The sequence below is a fragment of the Trachemys scripta genome, chromosome 10, assembly GCF_013100865.1.
Source record: "Trachemys scripta elegans isolate TJP31775 chromosome 10, CAS_Tse_1.0, whole genome shotgun sequence".
Classification (NCBI taxonomy): Eukaryota; Metazoa; Chordata; order Testudines; family Emydidae; genus Trachemys; species Trachemys scripta.
In genome coordinates this window covers 50995423-51016624 of record NC_048307.1, presented here as the reverse complement: position 1 = coordinate 51016624, position 21202 = coordinate 50995423, and the positions used below count along the sequence as shown (strand labels likewise).

The 21202-nt window shown below is 42.9% G+C and overlaps 2 protein-coding genes across 3 annotated transcripts in view; both read left to right on the top strand.

Annotated features, from left to right (window-relative positions):
* The first annotated feature begins 813 nt into the window (after positions 1 to 813).
* Positions 814 to 6154, top strand: LOC117883907 (general transcription factor II-I repeat domain-containing protein 2A-like). The gene is made up of 2 exons (XM_034783762.1): positions 814 to 832; positions 4060 to 6154. The coding sequence occupies exons 1-2, from the start codon at positions 814 to 816 to the stop codon at positions 5880 to 5882; spliced, it is 1842 nt and encodes a 613-aa protein (XP_034639653.1). The 3' UTR covers positions 5883 to 6154.
* An 8983-nt stretch (positions 6155 to 15137) lies between these two features.
* The window catches only part of IREB2 (iron responsive element binding protein 2), a 39920-nt gene continuing 33855 nt past the window's right edge, over positions 15138 to 21202 (top strand). For both annotated transcript variants that reach the window (XM_034782797.1, XM_034782798.1), the window contains exons 1-2: positions 15138 to 15255; positions 17289 to 17378. In XM_034782797.1, the coding sequence (XP_034638688.1) occupies positions 15150 to 15255; positions 17289 to 17378 (196 nt within the window). In that variant the 5' untranslated portion in view covers positions 15138 to 15149. The remainder of the gene's footprint in view (positions 15256 to 17288; positions 17379 to 21202) is intronic.

The window sequence follows — 21202 nt, the reverse complement described above, 5'->3', positions numbered from 1 at the left end:
TTATCCAAGGTCACCCAGCTTCAACCTCCTCCATGTAAAACTTATAGGCATCTCAGGTAAGAATCCTCATGGTCTCTGCATAACTCTGTTCTTTCAGGACCCCCTCCAGTCTTTGGTTTCATCACATCCATTAGAAGATTTGTCTGTTTCACCACTATGTAAACTAATGGGCACTCAGCATCCTGCTGTTCAGGCTTCAGCCTCAGCCAAATTGTAGAGAACAAATGTACAGCATTAACAATTAGTATTTTACCTAGCTTATTTGGGATCGGGGAGAGAAAGCAAGGGAGCAATGCTGGATTAAACTTTATTAAGATGGAGTTGTTTGTTTGCCACACATCAGTGCCTTCTGCCTCTGTACCCTTCCATTAGGGGGGACTTCACAACCACAGACTCAAACATCTAATAACCAGGAAATGACTAGTTAAGGTCTCTCGTATATCCCTTGGTGTGTGGGAGGGGTTTCCCCTCTGGTCTTCTCTCTTAGGACCTGGACTGACCAAGATTCCCTGCACCAAGCTTTCCCTCCTATTTAACTATCTTAAAAAAAAATGTAAGGCTGAGGTGGTTAGTATGTGCAGAGAAGGGGTAAAAACGTACTGAACCCAAAATGAGGCTGTGAAGAAAAGTCTCCTAGATGGCTGGATCTCCTGCATATTCCCGACCAGAACTTTGGAACAACTGAAGGGGCCATTCCCAAATAATCCATCCTATGTTTTACAAAGACACCCATGTGTGCTGGTACAGCACTTTGGGAGTTTTAATACTGTCATATCTAGCCTCTATAAAATATCATGCATACCTGCTGAAGGAATGGTCACCAGAGGGACAGGTTAGAATACACTTTACAGGATTTCCCTCCAAATAACACCTTGGATATTTTTGTTCAAAAAGATAACTGGAAAGGTTATTAGTAAACCAGGTACTAAACTTGAACCCAAAGTAGTAAGGCCTGGAACAGATATCAGAGATACAGGCTGAGAAAGCTCTTGGGGCAAGGACCCTCTTTTTATTCTGTTTGTACAGCACCCACTGCAATGGGATCCTGATCCATGACTAGGACTCCTAAGCACTATGCTAATACAACTAATCAATAATAAGAACTCTAAAGAATTGGTATAAATCTTATTTCTAACTGGGGTCTTAATTCCCTCTGATACAAATTGGTTACAGGAAGAGGGGCATCTAGATTCTAAGTGTTCTTTTCCCCAGGATATTACTTAGCAGACAGTTTCAACATGCTTTTTTTCCCTCAGAAACACAGTTTAGTCCCCTGTAGCTCTCTCACTCCTGGCTAATCCCCCCTCCCCCTGCAACAGAGAAAGAAAGCATGTGACAAGTTACACAACCTGGGGGGGATGGGGAGGAGAGGGCTCAAATCAATCTCTCTGAAGACTTCCAGATGTCATTGGGGATGTTAAATCTGTGTAGCTGCCCTCACGCTAGATAATACATACAGTAGTGTCAAAGAGAACATTCATATTCATTTTCTTTAATTCTTCCTACTATTGTCCAATGACATGAGACTTAAAACTCTTGATCATCTTACTGATGGCTAATTGTCACTGTCAAATCAGCTCTTCCTTCTTTTTTAAACTAGCATGTCTTTGAGCAATGTCTGCGTCATTGTTTCCCTAAACATAAATTACTGGTCCTGCCTGTCTGTGTAGATTTGCTCATGTGCCTTAGACGGACCATTGCTAGATTGGACTGACCTTAATTTCTTACATAAATGTTCTACAGAAGTTTTTAAAGATGTGTCATTCTTTATTCTCAGACTTCACTTGTGAGTGGAAAAAAGTTCAGTTGCTTTATTTCTGTACTGTAGCTAAATACTGAACGGAAGAATAGAAATTAGAAATAGAAGAGAGTGATTAGGTCCCATCTTGTCCTTCTCCAGGGAACCATTGTAGGATAGCATGTTCTCCAGTTCTTTGTCCAGTCTTGTTTTATGGGGCTCAAGCACTGGAGCTTTTGCCATTTCCCTAGAGTGACTATCTATAATCTTCTGGATACACAGATAGCACTATTATTTGTGTTTTCGTAGTGCCTAGAAACCCCACTCGGGGACCAAGACCCCACTGTGCTATATGGTTTCCTGTAAAATACAGCTCAAATTGAGGGAATCTTTCCTGATGTTTATTAGTAATACTTTGCATTTCCTACAGCACATTCCATTCATGGATCTCAAAACACTTAAATGTGCGTGAAATACCCCTCCCAATGACCCCTTTGTGAATAATAATACTTATCTATTACCCCCATTTTATAGATGAGGAAACTAAGGTACACAGAGATAAGAGCTCAATTCTGCAAGCACTCCACATTTAGATATCCCAGTGATTTAAATGGGATGGCTGTACAAGGAAGGAGTGCTGGATTGGAGCCCTAAGCACCCCAAGATCACACAGGGAGTCTCTGCAGCCCAGATTAGAACACCGACTTCAACTCACAGTCCTATGCTTTAAGCACTAGGCCGTGCTTTCTCTCAGAAAGAGAAGATGGTAAGGGGAGGATGTGGTTTTATGGGGGGTTGGTTGGTAACATCACTCTTTCATCTGGTTTTATGAGCAAGGGACCCAAAGCAAATAGGCAACAGTTAAAAAGTCTCACATATTGCCCTGCTCTCCCCTCCCCCTTTGTATTTTTCTTTATTTACAGTGTAAGCTCTTTGAAGCAGAGACCTGAGGGTATAATGTGGCCCAATCTTATCCAGTAATTACTGTGCTTCCTGTTTGGGACTTATAAACTATGGTGACTGGTACTCTTAAAATCCTTTAGATTGATTTAGATACAGTAATAGCCTTACTCAGACTTTTGCACAAGCACCCTGGAACGCTCGCCTTTGCTTTCTGTTTTTCACCGAGACACTTCAGTGGGCTTCTGTCAGTTCTGATTACAAAGCAGAGGCAACTGACCTTGCTTTTTCTTCATGGTAAACTCTCCCTTGAATTCAACTTCCTCTAGGATACTGGACTCCAGCTGGGAAGCTAAGAAAGAATTCTGAAAGCAGCAAACCATGCTCGGACCGTTATACAAACATACTATAGGTATCCATTAATTTATTTCTAAGGCTCCTTTCAGATTCTGATAGAACCATTGAAAACCATCGGGCAGAACTATGGAATAGGAGGAAACTACTATGTAAACCAACAGAAAGGTTTTCAACCTGAATTAACATTAAGAGCCCATATGCCTTACCCTGCTCAAACAGCTTGTTAAAAATGTGGATGTTTGTGGTTTTAAAAACTGCCTGTTTGTTTAGGAAAAGGGTATTAGAAAACCAGAGGTCCTGTGACACTGGAAAAACATTTCAATAAGTGTCCTAAAAAGATTTAAAATAAACACGCACAAATTCTTCTGATTCGTTTTGCCTCATCCACCACAGCCAGCCTTCAGCCAACTGGAGATGATCACCAGAAGTCACACTGACATTGTCCTTCTGGAGACCCCTCAAGCCTCCTTCAGAAAATAAAAGCAAGACAAAAGGGTCAGCCAGAACCTCCTAGGAATCAAAGGAAAGGATCTCTCTGAAGACACGTCTCGCTTGTCTCCTAGAAAGAATGTCTGCAACTACCTCTGCAACATCCACCAGCCAAGCATTTACAGATCACTTCATCAACACTGTGCTCTCCTTCTAGACACTTCTTGGAGCAAATTGCTTCTAGCTGGCATGTGTCACATTGCCCTGTGTGATGGAGGGAGCAGAAGGTGATAACCTGCCCTCTGCCCCAGGTTATTTGGCTGCAGCACAGAATGCTTGGATGAGGCTTATTAGAAAAAGCTACTACAGAAAGCCAGTCAGCATGAAAGCAATGGATAGGACACTGCATACAGCACATGTGTCAAACTCAAGGCCCGCGGGCCACATCCGGCCCGCCATACAATTATATCCGGCCCGCGAAATCGTTTTATATATCTGTTTTTAATGGCCCTGTGATATGACGCCCCAATAACACACACTACAAATCCCATGATGCAGTGCAATTGCCGCCAACGGCAAGCCGCGGTTCAAGTTCGCGGTCTGTTGATGTATACAACGCTAATATCAAATCAAAGCTAGACCCCAACAATGGCCAAGAGAAAAAATTGATTCTGAAAACCGAGGCTTTCAAAGCCGGTGGGAGAATGAGTATATGTTTACTGAAATTGCAGGTAAACCAGTGTGTCTCCTTTGCGGGAGTAATATCGCTGTAATGAAGGAGTATAACCTAAGACGGCACTACGAGACGAAACATGAGAACAAATTCAAAAACCTGAGCGCAGGACAGAAGCTACAAAAGGTAGAGGAGTTGAAGAAGAATTTGACATCCCAGCAGACGTTTTTCACCAAAGCAAAATCACAAAGTGAAGCTGCTGTGAAAGCAAGTTTCATTGTGGCCGAAGAGATCGCCAAATCAGGACGGCCGTTTACCGAGGGGGAATTCGTAAAGAATTGTATGATGAAAGTGTGCGACGTCCTTTGTCCAGATAAAACGCGAGCGTTTGCAAATGTAAGCCTCAGCAGAAACACTGTTGCTAATCGGGTTTGTGAGATGGCGACTGATTTGAAAACACAGTTGATTGAAAGAGCAAAAGATTTTGTTGCATACTCCCTTGCCGTGGATGAAACTACTGACGCGACTGACACTGCACAGCTGGCGATATTTATCCGTGGTGTGGATTCCAATTTGTGCGTAACAGAGGAAATACTGGACATTAAATCGATGCACGGGACAACGAAAGGAGAAGACATCTTTGGAAATGTATTTCAAAGTGTAACCGACATGAAACTGCCGTGGGAAAAACTCGTTGGACTTACAACAGATGGCGCACCTGCTATGTGTGGTGAAAAAAATGGACTGGTGGGAAGGATGCGCTCAAAGATGCGGGAGGAGAACTGTGCCGGTGAGTTGACAGTGTATCATTGCATCATACACCAGGAATCGCTGAGTGCTAAAGTCCTAAAAATGGATCATGTGATGAACACTGTAACACAAACCGTCAACTTTATCAGAGCCCACGGTTTAAATCACCGCCAATTCCAGTCTTTTCTGCGGGAAATAGATAGCGAGTTTGGCGATATGCCATATCATATGGAGGTCCGGTGGCTAAGTCGGGGAAAAGTTCTCAAAAGACACTTTGAGCTGCGAGAGGAAATCTGCCAGTTCATGGACAGTAAGGGGAAAGACTGCACAGTTCTGCGGGATGAAAAGTGGAAATGTGAGTTGGCGTTCCTGGCTGACATAACGTCGCATCTTAGCGCTTTAAACCTTCAACTCCAGGGACGGGAGCACATAATAACCGATATGCATGATGCAGTGAAGGCATTTCAAGTGAAGCTGCGCTTATGGGAGACACAAATGCACCAATGCAACCTGTCTCACTTTCCCTGTTGCCAAGTAATACGGAACCAAGAAAGTGCCACAGTTTTCCCAAATGCCACCTTTGCTGAAAAACTCAGCGCGCTGCGCACTGAGTTCGCACGGCGCTTCAGTGACTTTGAGGCACAGAAAAGTAACTTCGAGCTGCTTCGCAACCCATTTGCAGTCGATGTGGAAACCGCACCTGTAGAAATGCAGATGGAGCTGATAGAACTGCAATGTAACAGGACACTGAAGGCAAAGTACGACACTGCGGGGCCAGCACAGTTCACTCGCTTCATTCCTGAAGCGATGCCGCAGCTCCGCCAACATGCGGCTCGAATCCTGTCCATGTTTGGCAGCACATATCTGTGCGAGCAGCTGTTCTCTGTGATGAAAATTAACAAAACGTCACACAGGAGTCGCCTCACTGATGAACACCTGCAATCGATCCTGAGAATCTTCACAACACAGAACCTAACCCCAAACATAAACGAACTTGTTGCAAAGAAAAGACTCCAAGTATCAGGCTCTGACTAAATAGGACAAGAAAATGGAATGTTATGATTTGTTATGATTATACTTTTGCTTTAAATTCAATTTTTTATTTATATTTTCAGATTTTTTAATATTCCAGCATGTACAGATTTTGAATGTATTGTATTGACAGGATTTTTTTTATGAAGAGCAAAATATTTTAAGTTGAAATGTATTTATTTTGGAATGATATCCTGTATTTTGGTTCATATTAATGGTTAAAAAACATAAATATTTAGTCTGTTAAATAAATGGTTATACTGTTCGGCCCGCGAGTTTTGAGTTTTGGCCCCCTGTGCAATTGAGTTTGACACCCCTGGCATACAGCAAATATATATAAAAAAGAGACATGGCTTTGACCAGTCTGACATGTAGGTAGTCTGGATCTCTCTGGGCACATCGACAAAGTGATAAAAAAAACTGTGGCTGGCCCAGGTCACCTGACTTGGGATTGTGTTTGAGAGCAGGTTGGGAAGGGCACCTGCTCACGTGAGCATTTTGCTGTAAGTTGTCAGTTTGAATCCTGCCCACAATGGTAATCATTACAAATGGCTACTCTTAGACAGGGGTTTGGAGGCCTTGGTGAAATGAATTTCTGGTCTCAATTTAGCTTCTCGTGGGCAGGTGTCCATTCTACAAAAACCAGCATCATAATCAGCACCCTCAGCAGAGAACTGAAGACTGGCTCCTTCAAACCACAGCTGAGGCACATACACTTACACTACCCTGTCAATCTTAAATGATATATAAACATAATGGTAAAATCCTGGCCCCAGTGAAGTCACTGGGAGTTATGCTATTGCCTTCAGTGGAGCCAGGATATCACCCAACATGTTTCAGAATATTCATTGATTGCCCAGTAGAACTGATGGCAAAAATAGATCCCTATATAATATATTATGTAGGGTTACCATATTTAAAAAATAAAAAAAAGAGGACACGCCACGGCGCTACCGGCTTCGGGCAGCCCCCTTGACTCCGGACCCCAGCCGCTGGCTGGGCACTTCTCCTCCCCGGCTCCAGCTGCTCTGCTCCGGCGGCGCAGGGTCCGGAGGCACGGGGGCTGCCCGAAGCCGGTAGCGCTGGCTCGGGCACCTTGGCTCTTAAACAGAGCCGAAGTCTGAGTCAGGGGAGGAGCAGAGCAGCCGCAGGAGAGGAAGTGCCCGGCCGGTATTTTTCCTGGACGTGTTCGGCTTTTTGGCAATTCCCCCCGGACGGGGGTTTGATTGCCGAAAAGCCGGACATGTCCGGGAAAAACCGGATATATGGTAACCCTATATTATATATGCTAAACTTTCCCTCTTTGTACATGCTTAATTAATGACTTTCTTATACTTGGTTGTTCCTGTTTTGTGGACAAAAAACGGTCATCGGTCTCAGGGCTGTCAGTACAGCATCTTCCACTGGCATTAAACTCACTTAAAAGATGTCAACAGCTCTGGTGAATGATGAAGATGAGTGGAGATCTTTCTTCCCAACAGCAATGACACTAGAGGATGAACTGGGGAGCATGCAATCTAAATATTTGTATAGCTAATGCTTACTCTGCATTCCCCCATTCTGAAAGCCACATCAGGAATTGTCTCTGAGGCTTTTTCAGCACTATGCCTCCCAAAGAGGTTTGCCATTACCTGAACCTCTCCCTAGATGCTATTGTTTACCAGTGAGAGCCATGCCGGTGACAATAGACAAGTGTAGAAATCATCTTAATACAATTTTTAAATCTGTTCTTATCAGAACACTGAGAATTACTGCATGCAACACTGAAGATAAGGGGAATTCCAGGATGCTGTCCTAAAGGTGCCACACACAGCTGGGCACTCTCACAGACAGGCTCTGGAGTGGTTTCTCTATGGGAAAGGGGTATACTTACTTTCATTTATTCTAAGAGGCTTGTTCTGGTGGATTGGAGGAGTGGTAGTTTGGTTAACTAATGTAGATTGGCTGACACATTGGATATTTTTAATGCTCGTATTTTATACATGCCTAGAGATTGCTGATAGGCAGATTTTAAATGACAACAATTAGTATCGTTCATTTTACTCTTTCTGGGTAAATCTCAAACCGGTGCAAATTTTAAACCCTATGTTAAGTACTTAAATGGGGCTGCAGTCATACATAGACCTTGCTATATATCATAATCAGTCTTTATGACTGAATACAACCCAACTCTAACATTACATATAACCAACTAATTTAAAAGCTGTGCAAGTTTCTGGCCAAAAATTTAGCCAGTTTTCTTTCCTTCTACCACTGCTTTTATTTGAAGAAACATAAGAGAATCAATTATTTATGATTTTTGTATACATGGATATGAAGTTTATTATGAACTAGAGAAAGCACTTCGAAGTTTCTAAAACTTAGCAATGTTTCAGCATTCATTTATGTTGGTCATTGTCAATTATTTGATCACTGTCAGTTTGCGTATAGAGACAAGGTGGGTGAGGTAACTTCTAAGCTGGTCCAATAACAGATATTACCTCACCCAGCCTCTCTCTCCAAATGGCTACATTACTTATATTATAGTCACAGATCTCCCTCTTGTGGCCAGTTTAATACAATTAGACCTTTACTAATCTACAGGCTGCTCTTCCACAAATCCTATAATTCAAGCAAAACCCTGCCACTTCAACAACCTTTCAGCAAAGATGGCTGAGCCAAGTGCTGTGCCTGTTCACAAGTATACTACAAAGTGCCAGCAGAGGACAACCCAAAGGAGCAAGATGCTCACACAATATCCCACCTCCCGCACTTAGCACCTGTGGGTCCCACCGATGTGGAGGAGAAGAACTCCTCTACAAATTCCTTTGATCCTGATGACAGATGGGCCACTATTAATGAGTCAGGTATATAACCAGTTTGCACAGGAGGAATTAATGTGCTCTCTTCTCCTTTAAGGGTAAAAGCAGGCCTGTGTAGATACACCTACACATAGGCGCTGACTCCGTGGGTACTCCGGAGTGGGCTGGAGCACCCATGGGAAAAAATTAGCAGGTGCTCCGCACCCACCGGCAGCCAAGCTCCCGCTTAGTCCCCCTCCCGAGCGCACCACGTCCCCACTCCTCCCCCCCTGCCGCCTAACAGCTGTTTGGCGGCACTTAGGACTTTCCGGGAGGGCGAGGGAGGAGCAGGGATGCGGTGCGCTCAGGTGAGGAGGAGGAGAAGAGGCAGGGTGGGGACTTGGGGGAACGGGGTGGAATGGGGGCAGGGACTTTGGGGAAGGGGTGAATGGGGGCATAGTGAGGGCGGTGCAGGGGTGGGGGTCGAGCTCCCACCGGGCAGAGGGGAAGTCGGCGCCTATGCACCTACATAGCCCACAGGAGCAAGCCTCCCAGCCCGGGTCGATAGACTTGGGCTCACAAAGCTTATACTACTGTGCTAAAAATAGCTATGTAGACTATGCAGTTAACTCACGCGATTAACTCAAAAAAATTAATCACGATTAAAAAAATTAATCATGATTAATCGCACTGTTAAACAATAGAATACCAATTAAAATGTATTAAATATTTTGGATGCTTTTTCTACATTTTATATATATTGTATTCTGTGTTGTAATTGAAATCAAAGTATATTATTTTTCATTATAAATATTTGCACTGTAAAAATGATAAAATAGTATTTTTCAATTCACCTCATAAAAGTACTGTAGTGCAATCTCTTTGTCGTGAAAGTGCAACTTACAAATGTAATTTTTTTTGTTACATAACTGCACTCAAAAACAAAACAGTGTAAAACTTCAGAGCCTACAAGTCTACTCAGTCCTACTTCTTGTTCATCCAATCGCTAAGACAAACAAGTTTGTTTACATTTACAGGATATAATACTGCCCTCTTCTTATTTACAATGTCACTAGAAAGTGAGAACAGGCATTTGCATGACACTTTTGTAGCTGGTATTGCAAGGTATTTACGTGCTGGATATGCTAAACATTTGTATGCCCCTTCATGCTTTGGCCACCATTCCAAAGGACATTCTTCCATGCTGATGATGTTTGTTTTAAAAAAAAACATGCATTAATTAAATTTGTGACTGAACTCCTTGGGGGAGAATTGTATGTCCCCTGCTCTGTTTTACCTGCATTCTCCAATATATTTCATGTTATAGCGGTCTTGGATGATGACTCAGCACATTTTGTTCATTTTAAGAACACTTTCACAGCAGATTTCACAAAATGCAAAGAAGGTACCAATGTGAGATTTCTAAAGATAGCTACAGCACTCGAACCAAGGTTTAAGAATCTGAAGTGCCGTCCAAAATCTGAGAGGGACGAGGTGTGGAGCATGCTTTAAGAAGTCTTAAAAGAGCAACACTCCGATGCCAAAACTACAGAACCCAAACCACCAAAAAAGATGCTGACCCAAGATAATGAAAATGAACATGCATTGGTCCGCACTGTTTTGGATTGTTATCGAACAGAACCTATCATCAGCATGGAGGCACGTCCCCTGGAATGGTGGTTGAAGCATGAAGGGACATGAATCTTTAGCACATCTGGCACATAAATATCTTGCGAGACTGGCTACAACAGTGCCCTGAGAAAGCCTGTTCTCACTTTCGGGTGACATTGTAAACAAGAAGCGGGCAGCATTATCTCCGCAAATGTAAATAAACGTGTTTGTCTGAGTAATTCGCTGAACAAGAAGTAGGACTGAGTGGACTTGTAGGCTCTAAAATTTTTAATGCAGTGTTTTGTACATAATTCTACATCTGTAAGTTCAACTTTCATGATAAAGAGATTGCACTACATTACTTGTATTAGGTGAATTGAAAAATACTATTTCTTTTGTTTTTTTACAGTGCAAATACTTGTAATCAAAAATAAATATAAAGTGAACACTGTATACTTTGTATTGTGTTGTAATTGAAATCAATATATTTCAAAATGTAGAAAACATCCAAAAATATTTAAATAAATTGTATTCTATTATTGTTTAACAATGCGATTATTCACGCAATCAATTGTTTTTATTAGTGTAGACCCATTGCAGCTCAGGCTCTGAAATTCAGTGAGCCTTGACTTGGCTTCAGAGCCAGAGCCACAATTTCAAAGTGCTGTCTACACAATTATTTTTCAAGCACTAGCATGAGTCCTGCTAGCCCAAGTCTATCAACCTGGGCTGGAAGGCTCACTACCTCAGGCTGTGTAGGCATACCCAATAAGGCCCTAAGGCTGTATTTGCACTGGAATTTTCCATAAAGCCTACCACTGTTGCACTAACTGGTGCAACTCCACTGGTCCTAGAAGCAATGGTGGGAAAACTAGTGTAGACTGGCCACCAGCATTTTAACGCTGTGGGAATGATCCAAGGTTTAATGATGCTGGAGAATTCTAGACCCATGTCTACACTAGCACTCCCACCAGTGGAGCTGCTAGCACAGTGATGGGAGATTTTGGAAAAAATTGAGAGTGCAGTGTTATAAAAGTATGATCTCACTTGTCTCCCACCAATAAACAGCCCCCCCAGCTACATTCTATTCTAGCTAAACCTCTCCTTATTTGGCTGTATGCTTAGTGGATGAACACCATCAGCCTTTGTCTTACCTTAGCACAGGTGACAGAAACTGGAACAGCCTCCACTATCAAAAATCTGTGTTAAGTGCAGGAATTGAGAGACAGTAAGAAGTGCCAAGATGAATTGTGTTAGAAAGCACAAACTAGCTGCATGGCTTTGAGTAAACCGATTCTTATGAGTTTCTACCAGAAACTTGTAACCAGTAGAGACAACTTGTGTTTTCACACTTTAGGTCCAGGAGTAAGAGATTTTCCAGGGTAACACTGCAGACTTCAAGTAGCAGTATGGGTGAGAGACCGTGTTGCCCAATGGACAGAGCACTAGAGTTGGATGCAGGAGACTGGGTTCTATTTCTGCCACTGCCTTATGGGTGTCCTTGGCAAGTCACTATGCCTTTCTGTGCCTCAGTTTCCCCATCTGAAAAATTGGGGTAATGATTTGTCCTTTGAAATTCACTGATGAAAAGCACTATATAAGATGTAGGTAGGTAGTATTTTATACTCATTACTCATTCTATTAGTTCCATTGTTCCCAACAGCTATTTAGGCCAGACTTTGAACTCCACTGAAATTATTCATGTAAATTACTATTCACTAGTATAAATAAGGGGCTATATATGTTATAAGAGGCTATAAAAGCCTTTGGAGTTGTATCTGCTCAATTTATACGTGACAAAGCGGCGTTTGTTCAGACCCCTTCTCTTGAACATAATTCTGCACTCCACAAGCTGTGACAGACATTTCAGAAGGTGAGGGAGGAGGAGTTTAATGCATACAGACATATCAGCCAAGGGTAGATCTATTTTTTAAAGTAAGTTTTTGTATTGAAAAGAAAAGGTGGAAAAAAATTGTGCATAGATGGGTCTGATTCCTATCTTGTATCCATATATTAACATCTGAAATAAAGATACAACCAAAATACACGTTGTGTAATATGTTCAAAAAAGGGAGAGAAAAAGAAAAATAAATCCCAATAGTCAAAATAAGGGGTGGGGAGCAAGTTCCTAGTTGCAACACATTTTGTCTTTGTTACAGCATATTTGCTGTTCTTCAGGGGCTACAGCTCCAAAATTACTTTGACCAAGAAGATTAAAAGGCAATGGTCATTTGTTTCTTCTGATAAGCCAGTAATAGGATTCCAAACCCACAGCAAATCATCTGAGGTCCTAAAGATATAAAATGTCCAAAGACATGAATCTGAGTAGTGTGGAGATGGTGAAGTCCTTTAAGCAAGTGTCTGTTCATTTCATCAGGGTGCCCTACAACCCAGCAAACAAGGAACACAAGGAATCATCTTGTTCAGACAACCTAATAATGGAGTAGCTGGTACATAGTCTCCTGTGGGCCACCTTCCATAACTGCAGGTCCAGGGACTTCCTTGACAAAAAGTTCACTGGGGGAAGATTGCAATGGTGCAAAGAACTCACACACTTGCATACTCCCGAGGACCCAAAATGGCCTGGGGGCAGTGTTGGTCAGGGAGGATGTCCAAAAAATGGGCAACATTGGTTATTGAGGGGCATAACTAGAGTAGCTAAGGGTGTATCCTAACTGCAGCACATGCTGCTAGGACTTCGGTAGGACCCTCAGTGAAAAGTAAAGAAACTTACATATTCGGATGGAAACCCCAACCAGTGCAAGTGACCTGCTCTCCTTTGGCTGAATTTTGCCTGGGGCACAGAGGACAGGCAGTTGCATGGAGGTGTAATTTATATCTGCTATTGCAGGAAAAACGGATCTTTCCCAATCTTTTCTACCTGGAAGGTCAAATATTTGATTTTGGACATTGCACAGCTGTGGGGAGGACATGAATTATCAACTTTTTAAAAAATGTCACTCTTCAGTCTGAATTTCAATTCTTACTGACCTTACAAGTAACACCTCCAACTACTTTAAATTTGTTTATTGACTTGATTTCAAGCTGACAGTGTCCCTTTATTAAAAAAACCCTCTCCTCTGCTGCATTACTAATCCACTTTGTTATTAAATTACAGAATTAATGAAGCCTAATTTACTAATTATTATCTATTCTGTTTACTTTTTGCAGTCAATTCAGCTTGGCCAATGAGAATGGTCTAGTCAATTTCACTTGTATTTAGCATCAGCTCCGGATCTGGGATCTCAGGTGCTTGGACCACATTGCAATAGTTTGTGCATCACTCTTCAAACAGATGACAGTAGGGCACAGAGCTCTTTGCTTTGCTAACATTGCTCAGTGCTGGAGGAACAATAAAACATCCAGTCAAAGGGACAAGGGAATCATAGAATCATAAGACTGGAAGGGACCTCGAGAGGTTATCTAGTCCAGTCCCCTGCTAACCTGCTCTTAAAAATCTCCAATGATGGGGATTCCACAACCTCCCTAGGCAATTTATTCCAGTGTTTAACCACCCTGACAATTAGGAAGTTTTTCTTAATGTTCAACCTAAACTGCCCTTGCTGCAATTGTCCAATTGCTTTTTGTCCTAGCCTCAGAGGTTAGGAAGAACAATTTTTCTCCCTCTTCCTTGTAAGAACCTTTTATGTACTTGAAAAATGTTATCATGTCCCCTCTCAGTCTTCTCTTCTCCAGACTAAACAAACACAATTTGTTCAATCTGCCTTCATAGGTCATGTTTCCTAGACCTTTAATCATTTTGTTGCTCTACTCCAGATTTTCTCCAATTTGTCCACATCTTTCCTGAAATGTGGCACCCAGAACTGGGCACAATATTCCAGTTGAGGCCTAATCAATGCAGAGTAGAGCAGAATTACTTATTGTGTCTTGCTTACAACACTCCTGCTAATACAGCCCAGAATTTTTTTTTTAAAGCAACAGCATTACAGTGTTGACTCATATTTAGCTTGTGATCCACTATGACCCACAGATCCCTTTCCAGTTCTCCTTCCTAGGCAGTCATTGCCCATTTTGTATGTGTGCAGCTGATTGTTCCTTCCTAAATAGAGTACTTTGCCTTTGTCCTTATTGAATGTCAGCCTACTTTCTTCAGACCATTTCTCCAGTTTGTCTAGATCATTTTGAATTTTAATCCTGTCTTCCAAAGTACTTGCAACCCCTCCCAGCTTGGTATCTGTTACGGCTTTTATAAGTGTACTCTCTCTGCTATTATCTAAATCATTGATGAAGATATTGAACAGAACCGGACCCAGAATGGAAGGGGCACTAAAAAGCAGTTTACGCAAGCTCACGGCAGCTCCAGGGAAGCATGAAATGAACCCGAGCACCCACCTGCCCCCTGTGAATGGCCCAGCTGGATGGGACCTGGGTGCTGCCCTCAGGGCCAGCCACCCCTTGTGCCCCCAACTCTCCCTGCCTGGGCAAAGCTCAGAGGTGGCACGTAGCCCTGGCCCTAGGAAGCCGAGCGTTCAGAAGCGCCGAGCCTCGCAACCAGCACCTGGGGGCAGCCCCCGTGAGACAGTCCCAGTCACCCACAGTCTGCTCCCGCGTAGCCCAGCACAACCACGGTCTCGCCGGGGCCCCAGGGCATGGAACAAGAGAGTCGCCGGAAGCTGCGCTCACGCCCAGACTGAGGCTGACCTGCCCTGGCACCCAAGCCACTAGCAAAAACACTTCCCCCCAGCAACCCCCTCCTTCATTGAGCCTGGAACTGTCGCGAGAGCGGCCGCGCACGGTATCCTCCCCCACAGCTAATTCTCACGAGATCCCCGCTGTTTTTCCTTTATTGCTATGACCCAAGGTCTCGCGTGAGCTGTGTCAACTAATCGGACGGGCGGAACTCTTTGTTAGTCTCGCGATGTTTGGTGATGGCTCCGCCTCCACGGCCCCCTCCCCGAGTCTTCCTCATCCCCCTCCCCACGTAGAGTTAATATGGTCGCCAGCGATGGACCCTGCAAGGCCAGGTCAGTGCGAGCCGGGCTCGGCGGGGAGGGGCGATTCCTCTCCCGAAGGGCTCCGGCTTCTGCCCAGCGCCCCCGCGTTCCTGGTCTGGTGTGACCCCCCCCCCCCCTCCCCCCCCCGCCTTCCCCCCCGGCCCCCCCCCCCCCCCCCTGGGCCCCCCCCCCCCCCCACCCCCCTCCACACACACACCCCGTAGCCGCCTCCACTATCTGCCGTCCTTTGTTCAGCCCCTTTCCGCTATCCCCGGCTTGCACGGACAGGCTCGCAGTCCCCGGGCGGGGGATGGGGCTCGGCCGAGTCTGGGTGAATCCCTTCTCCGCTGGGCAGGGCCCAAGGCGGCGTGGAGAGCCGCCCGTGGGCACCACTGAGCGGCACCGCGAGCAGCTGCCCCCTCGCTCCTGGCACCGCTCCGTATAGATCTAACGGTGCTGCGTAGTGGGCCCTGCTGCTGCCCCGCACCCCATCCCAGGGGAGTTCTCAGCCTTCACCCCCCGGGCCCCTCCTTGTCTGCACACCTCTTAGCTGCCCATCAGGGACCCGGTGCTGCTGACTTCTCTCTCCCCCCCCTCCTCCCCCCACAGCGAAATGGCCAAAAAACTGCCCTGTAATTAGGGCGGGGAGGGTGTCAGCTATACCGGACCCTGAGCTGAGAAGGGCCCTCATAACACCTGTTATGAATGGGATGGAGGACTCCCAGCGAATATGCTGTACTGGGCCCCAAATTTCTCAAGACAGGCCTTTCTGTGACCCAAGTCTCTCGATCCTTATTGGGCTCTTTTCCAAGTCATGGATCAGAAATGGGTTGAAAACAACGGATCTCATACTTGTGCTCTTCTTGGGTACCTTTTACAATAGATAGGCACAGATCAGACAGGGCTTTGTTTTTTAACCTTTAATTCAAAAGCCTACCATGTTGAAACTGAGTCTTATGTAGTTCATTACTTCAAAAGGTTGAAGGGTGTAGGTTCATGCTGTTACTATTTATTAAGCTGCCTCACTTTAAATATTTGTGAATAGATACCCTAACTCACCAAGTATTTCACTACCTTTTTTAAAACTAGTATCTCCAAATCTTTCAGTTATTTTTATTGACCATTTCTGGTTCCTCTTTAAGTTCATTATCCTGCGAACATTTAAGCACATGAGTAACATTATGCCCGTAAATGGACTACTTGAGCATGTTTGCAGATTCTGGGCCTTACCATCAAAGCAAAATAATTTGTAAAGTGCCCATGATGCTGCATTTACATTACAGTGAAAATGTAAATAAGTAGGAGGTGAAAACAAGGCAACCTACTAAAAAAGATAAGCTTCTATTGCTGATACAGTCTTTTAAAATCAACAGAGACCCTCTGCCTGCAAAAACTTATGCGTATACTTAACTTTACTCACCTGGGTTGTTCCATTGGTTTTTGTAAGACTGGGAGTGGGTGGTGTCACAGTTTTAACTTTTGTTTTAAAACCAAATTTGAATTTCTTAAACTATATTGAGTTCTTTAGGCCTTCTTAAGAGATATTACGGACATTGTTCATTTAGGTTAATATTATTTGAGTGGCAATAAATATTCTTTTTGTATTCCTTCTGAAAACAATTTCAAATTAATATGCAGTTCTTTTCTACAGATTTTTTTTATCTTCACTTTTTAAATAAGGTCTGTTATAAAGTGCATTTCTGTCTGTTATCTTTAGGTACATATATGGCTCTTATTACCATAGTACTTCACAATCTTTAATGTACTTATCCTCACAACTCCCCTGGGAGGTAGGGAATAATCATTTTGCAGATGGGGAACTGAGACTAGATGCCAGATTTTTAGGCACCTAAAGATGCAGAAGTGGGTTTTAGCCCACGAAGGTACCTATCTGCATCTTTAGGTGCTGAAATATCTGGCCCTGAGTGATTTGTCCAAGGTCACTCAGGGTCATCTGTGGTGAAACAGGGAATAGAACTGCATTCTTTTGAGCCCCAGGCTACTGCCTGAACCACTGCACCATTCTTTCTTTCCACTTAATAATTTGCTGCATTATTTTTCAGAATGCCCGTTCCAGTACTTAATTGAAACATTAAATGACAATCCAGAGAAGAAGTTCTACAATATCCCTAAACTTGGGGGCACCAAGTATGGTAATACTACTTTTTAATAGCTTTTTAGTAGTATGGTTCCACTAGTAAATATGCACCAGTTATGTGATGCAGGAGGAGTGACTACGTTGTCTTTAGTAGGTTTGTATGAAAACATGTAATTTTACCCTAAACATGCTGTTTTATTAAGTTGATTAATAACTTGCTTTAAGTGAGATAAAAGGAATGATGCTTAACCAAACTTTTCTACTAAGGGAAAAGTGAGGGATACTTTTACAGGCATAATAGTTAATGTAGTAATAAACATTTCCACTACAGAAAATCACCACTTCTGTTATCGAATTAACAAGCGGTGACAAAAACATAAACTCTGTGTTACCTCACATGTAAATAAATGTTTTTACTGAAATGTATTCATGGTGGTCACATAAATGCAGAAAAATTATGCATCATTGACTCATTTACTCTAGTGACAATCTCATATTTCTTTGAGGGTTTCCTTGTGTCACAGTTTAGTGCCAAAAGCATCTGTATTTCCATGCATGGTCCAAAAAGGGTACCTTCTGGCTCCCTCGCTGTTGTCTTTCCTGGGTGGAGACCTCCTGACTGGGTATTTCCTGCCTGAAAAGTTCCTTGATTATACTGTGTATTCACCATCAAAGTCAGACTCCCTGCTTTGCCTTTTTTCTCAGAGATGATTAACAGTGCGGTTTCCATAGTCATAAGTTACCAAACAGCACTTCCTATGCAAGAATATTTATTCTTTGGGTATAAACATTACAGAAAAAACATTAAAGAAATAAAAGAACCTACATGCATGCTAATAAGCTTACCAGAGATCAGCCCAGCTGTCTTTAGTATGGGCTCTGGCAAATGAGTCCTTCAGCACCCCTCCAAAGAGGTTTCTTTTGTGGTCACAAGTTCATAACAGCCTTAGCTCAAAACTAGTGCACACGGGAAAAATTTAGGCCCTCTTTATTCAGTTTGGAGGTCTTTGAACTGAAGTTTTCAGGAGCAGGTAATCAGTAGACAATTGGTTTCTCTCCCTAGGGCTTAGCTTCAAAAGGATGGATTCATAGTGGGTCATTTGCATTCCTCTGACCCCCAGGTATTTCGTAGGAAATTCACTTCACATGTATTGTTCCAAAAAGTCCTTTGAAGTTCCTAATATCTCCCAGAGATTGCACTAATCCTTCCACCTCCTGAAGAATTTTCATACAATTCCACAAGAGTGCACAAACAGCATTTTCAATACAGTGGATCCCAAAGGTGTTAAATGTAGTTCAGTAAGGTTTAATTCCATAAGATTTGTCCATGATATTGCAGAATACTATCGTAAGTGTCACATCTTGATTTTAATTTTTTGGGTGAACTTGGTGTTCATGAAAATGATGAAACTAGCTAGAGCCAGACAGACCTTATGAAAGTTTTCTTATAGAGTTCTTCAAATACACCTTTGTCCTGACATGCAGTTGACTTCTCTCCAACAATGGCTCACAAAGCTGTTCATCTAATAAGTAGAAAACTACACATACATCACTCGGGTTTCATGCATTTTGTGGAGTGAACTGTCAGGAGAGTGGGCTTAGTCCAAATAGTCTTGGTTGCTGATGACTTTCCTAAAGCCCAGTTCTGTTCAGTAGGACTACTGCTGTTAGCCTTATCTCTTTTGCCCTGTTTCTTGCTATCCCATATCTCTCCTCTTCAGCAATTCCAAAAAAACAAAACAAAAAAACCTCTAGTTCGAATGGCAGCAAAGATGTGAAGATAAACTTAAGTCTGAACAGCAGACAGACAGCTCCTCTGTCTCTACTCATAGCTTTTCAAGCAGCATCAGTAGAGTAGAATTAAGAAAACCAGTCAGTTTCACCTGTGCTTTTCAGAACCTTAAGGACAGCAGTGTAATTGAACAGAATTATTTCACTTTCTGTCTGAATGCTTTGGAAAGCTATGAGGAGCAGCAGAAATCACTGGAGCAATTTAGGGCAAAGGACTGTGTAAATGGAGACTGTGGAGGAGTAGACTAATAGTGACTCTCTCCAACAGTCAGAGTGCTGAGTTGTGAGAGGGAGAAAACCCTCTCTTCCAGCAAATATAGGTGCCTTCAAAGTTATCAAACACGCATTAAAATAGCCAGAGACTGTTATGAAAGAGAGAATTCCAAAGCCGAGCCCCGAGACAGCATTCTGGTAGAAATCCTAGCACCTGCATCTTACCGGGTCATCCATCCTGGATCTCCTTTGTGACTCCTCTGTCCTGCTGTTTAAAAGTTCAATTGATTTCTTTGGTTCCAAATTGCTATAGAGAGTCTGATTGCCTTAATATTTAAAGTGGGAGCAGAGGTATTCAGTTATGAAAAAAATTGTAGCTAGGTGACTGAGACACCTTTTCTGGACAGCTCTTGAATGAGCACACACTGTCTCTGTGTGTGTATATATACACATCTCTCCTAGAATATCAAGGTTGGAAGAGACCTCAGGAGGTCATCCAGTCCAACCCCCTGCTCAAAGCAGGACCAATCCCCAGACAGATTTTTGCCCCAGATCCCTAAGTGGTCCCCCTCAAGGATTGAGCTCATAACCCTGGGTTTAGCAGGCTAATGCTCAAACCACTGAGCTATCCCTCCCCCACTTCCAATATGGTAGTGTATTGGAATGCCTTTATTCTTCATTAAAGGGACAAACACAACTGACAGGGATATAAGATCATTTTGTTCTGGTAATTTGAATATTAAACACACTTAGCGCTAACATTACACCACATTTATTTTTATCAGATTTCTGTACAATTTGCTTTTTATATGAATCATCTAATTGGAGAATTACAGTGACTGCCTTGTAAAATGTATCTAATTTAACATAAGCCACCAAACCCTGAAGCAATAGTTTATAGGCAGACAAAGTCCATGGACTTGGTTGAAACTGCCAAACTCATCTGTTTGTTAACATTCAGATCTGAGCTTTGGTCTCTAGAACTCAAACACTAGTACGTGAACCTGTTTGACCAGTTACCTAGCATCCTTTATATTTACTCCTATTACTGTACTCTCATTTGATCACCTGAATTATTGCTGAATGGAGTGATGTTTGTGAGTGAATGATCGTACCTAAGAGCTCCTTTACTGCCTTCAGTGGTGACTGGCAGCCCTTTCTTTTTTTTAATCTGTCTCCACCCCTGTGTTTTCTCTTCCTTGAAAGCTTCTCCCAATTTTTACTTTGCTGTTACTTTATAGTAATCAGTTTAGGTCCAGTTTTCTCCTACTTTTAGAGCCCACACTGAGATTATTTCTTGTCTTACTGTCACCTTCTGTGAACGAAGGGGAAACTGCACATAGTGATCCATATTCTGGCATTAAAGTCAGTTCTGACTTGATATCACAAAGTAATTAAATGGTCAAGTTTAGGATTCCAAAAATTATCTGTATTAATAGTTAGCAGCATAGTCTCATTGTGTCATCTCTTCTGCTTTGTCGATGATACCAGCCTTGGCCCTCCCTACAGTCATTTCTCCTACCAGCCTCTCCATGCCTTCTTTCTTTCACCCTATATATGGAGTATCATTGCTTCTTTGTTCAATCAAGCCATTATTCTCTTCCATTCAAATCTTCCTTGAAAACTCACCTCTTCTGTAGTGCCTACAATAAGTGACTCATTATTCAGTGTTTAGTATCAGAGGGGTCGCCGTGTTAGTCTGAATCTGTAAAAAGCAACAGAGGGTTCTGTGGCACCTTTGAGACTAACAGAAGTATTGGGAGCATAAGCTTTCGTGGGTAAGAACCTCACTTCTTCAGATGCAGAAGTGAGGTTCTTACCCACGAAAGCTTATGCTCCCAGTACTTCTGTTAGTCTCAAAGGTGCCACAGGACC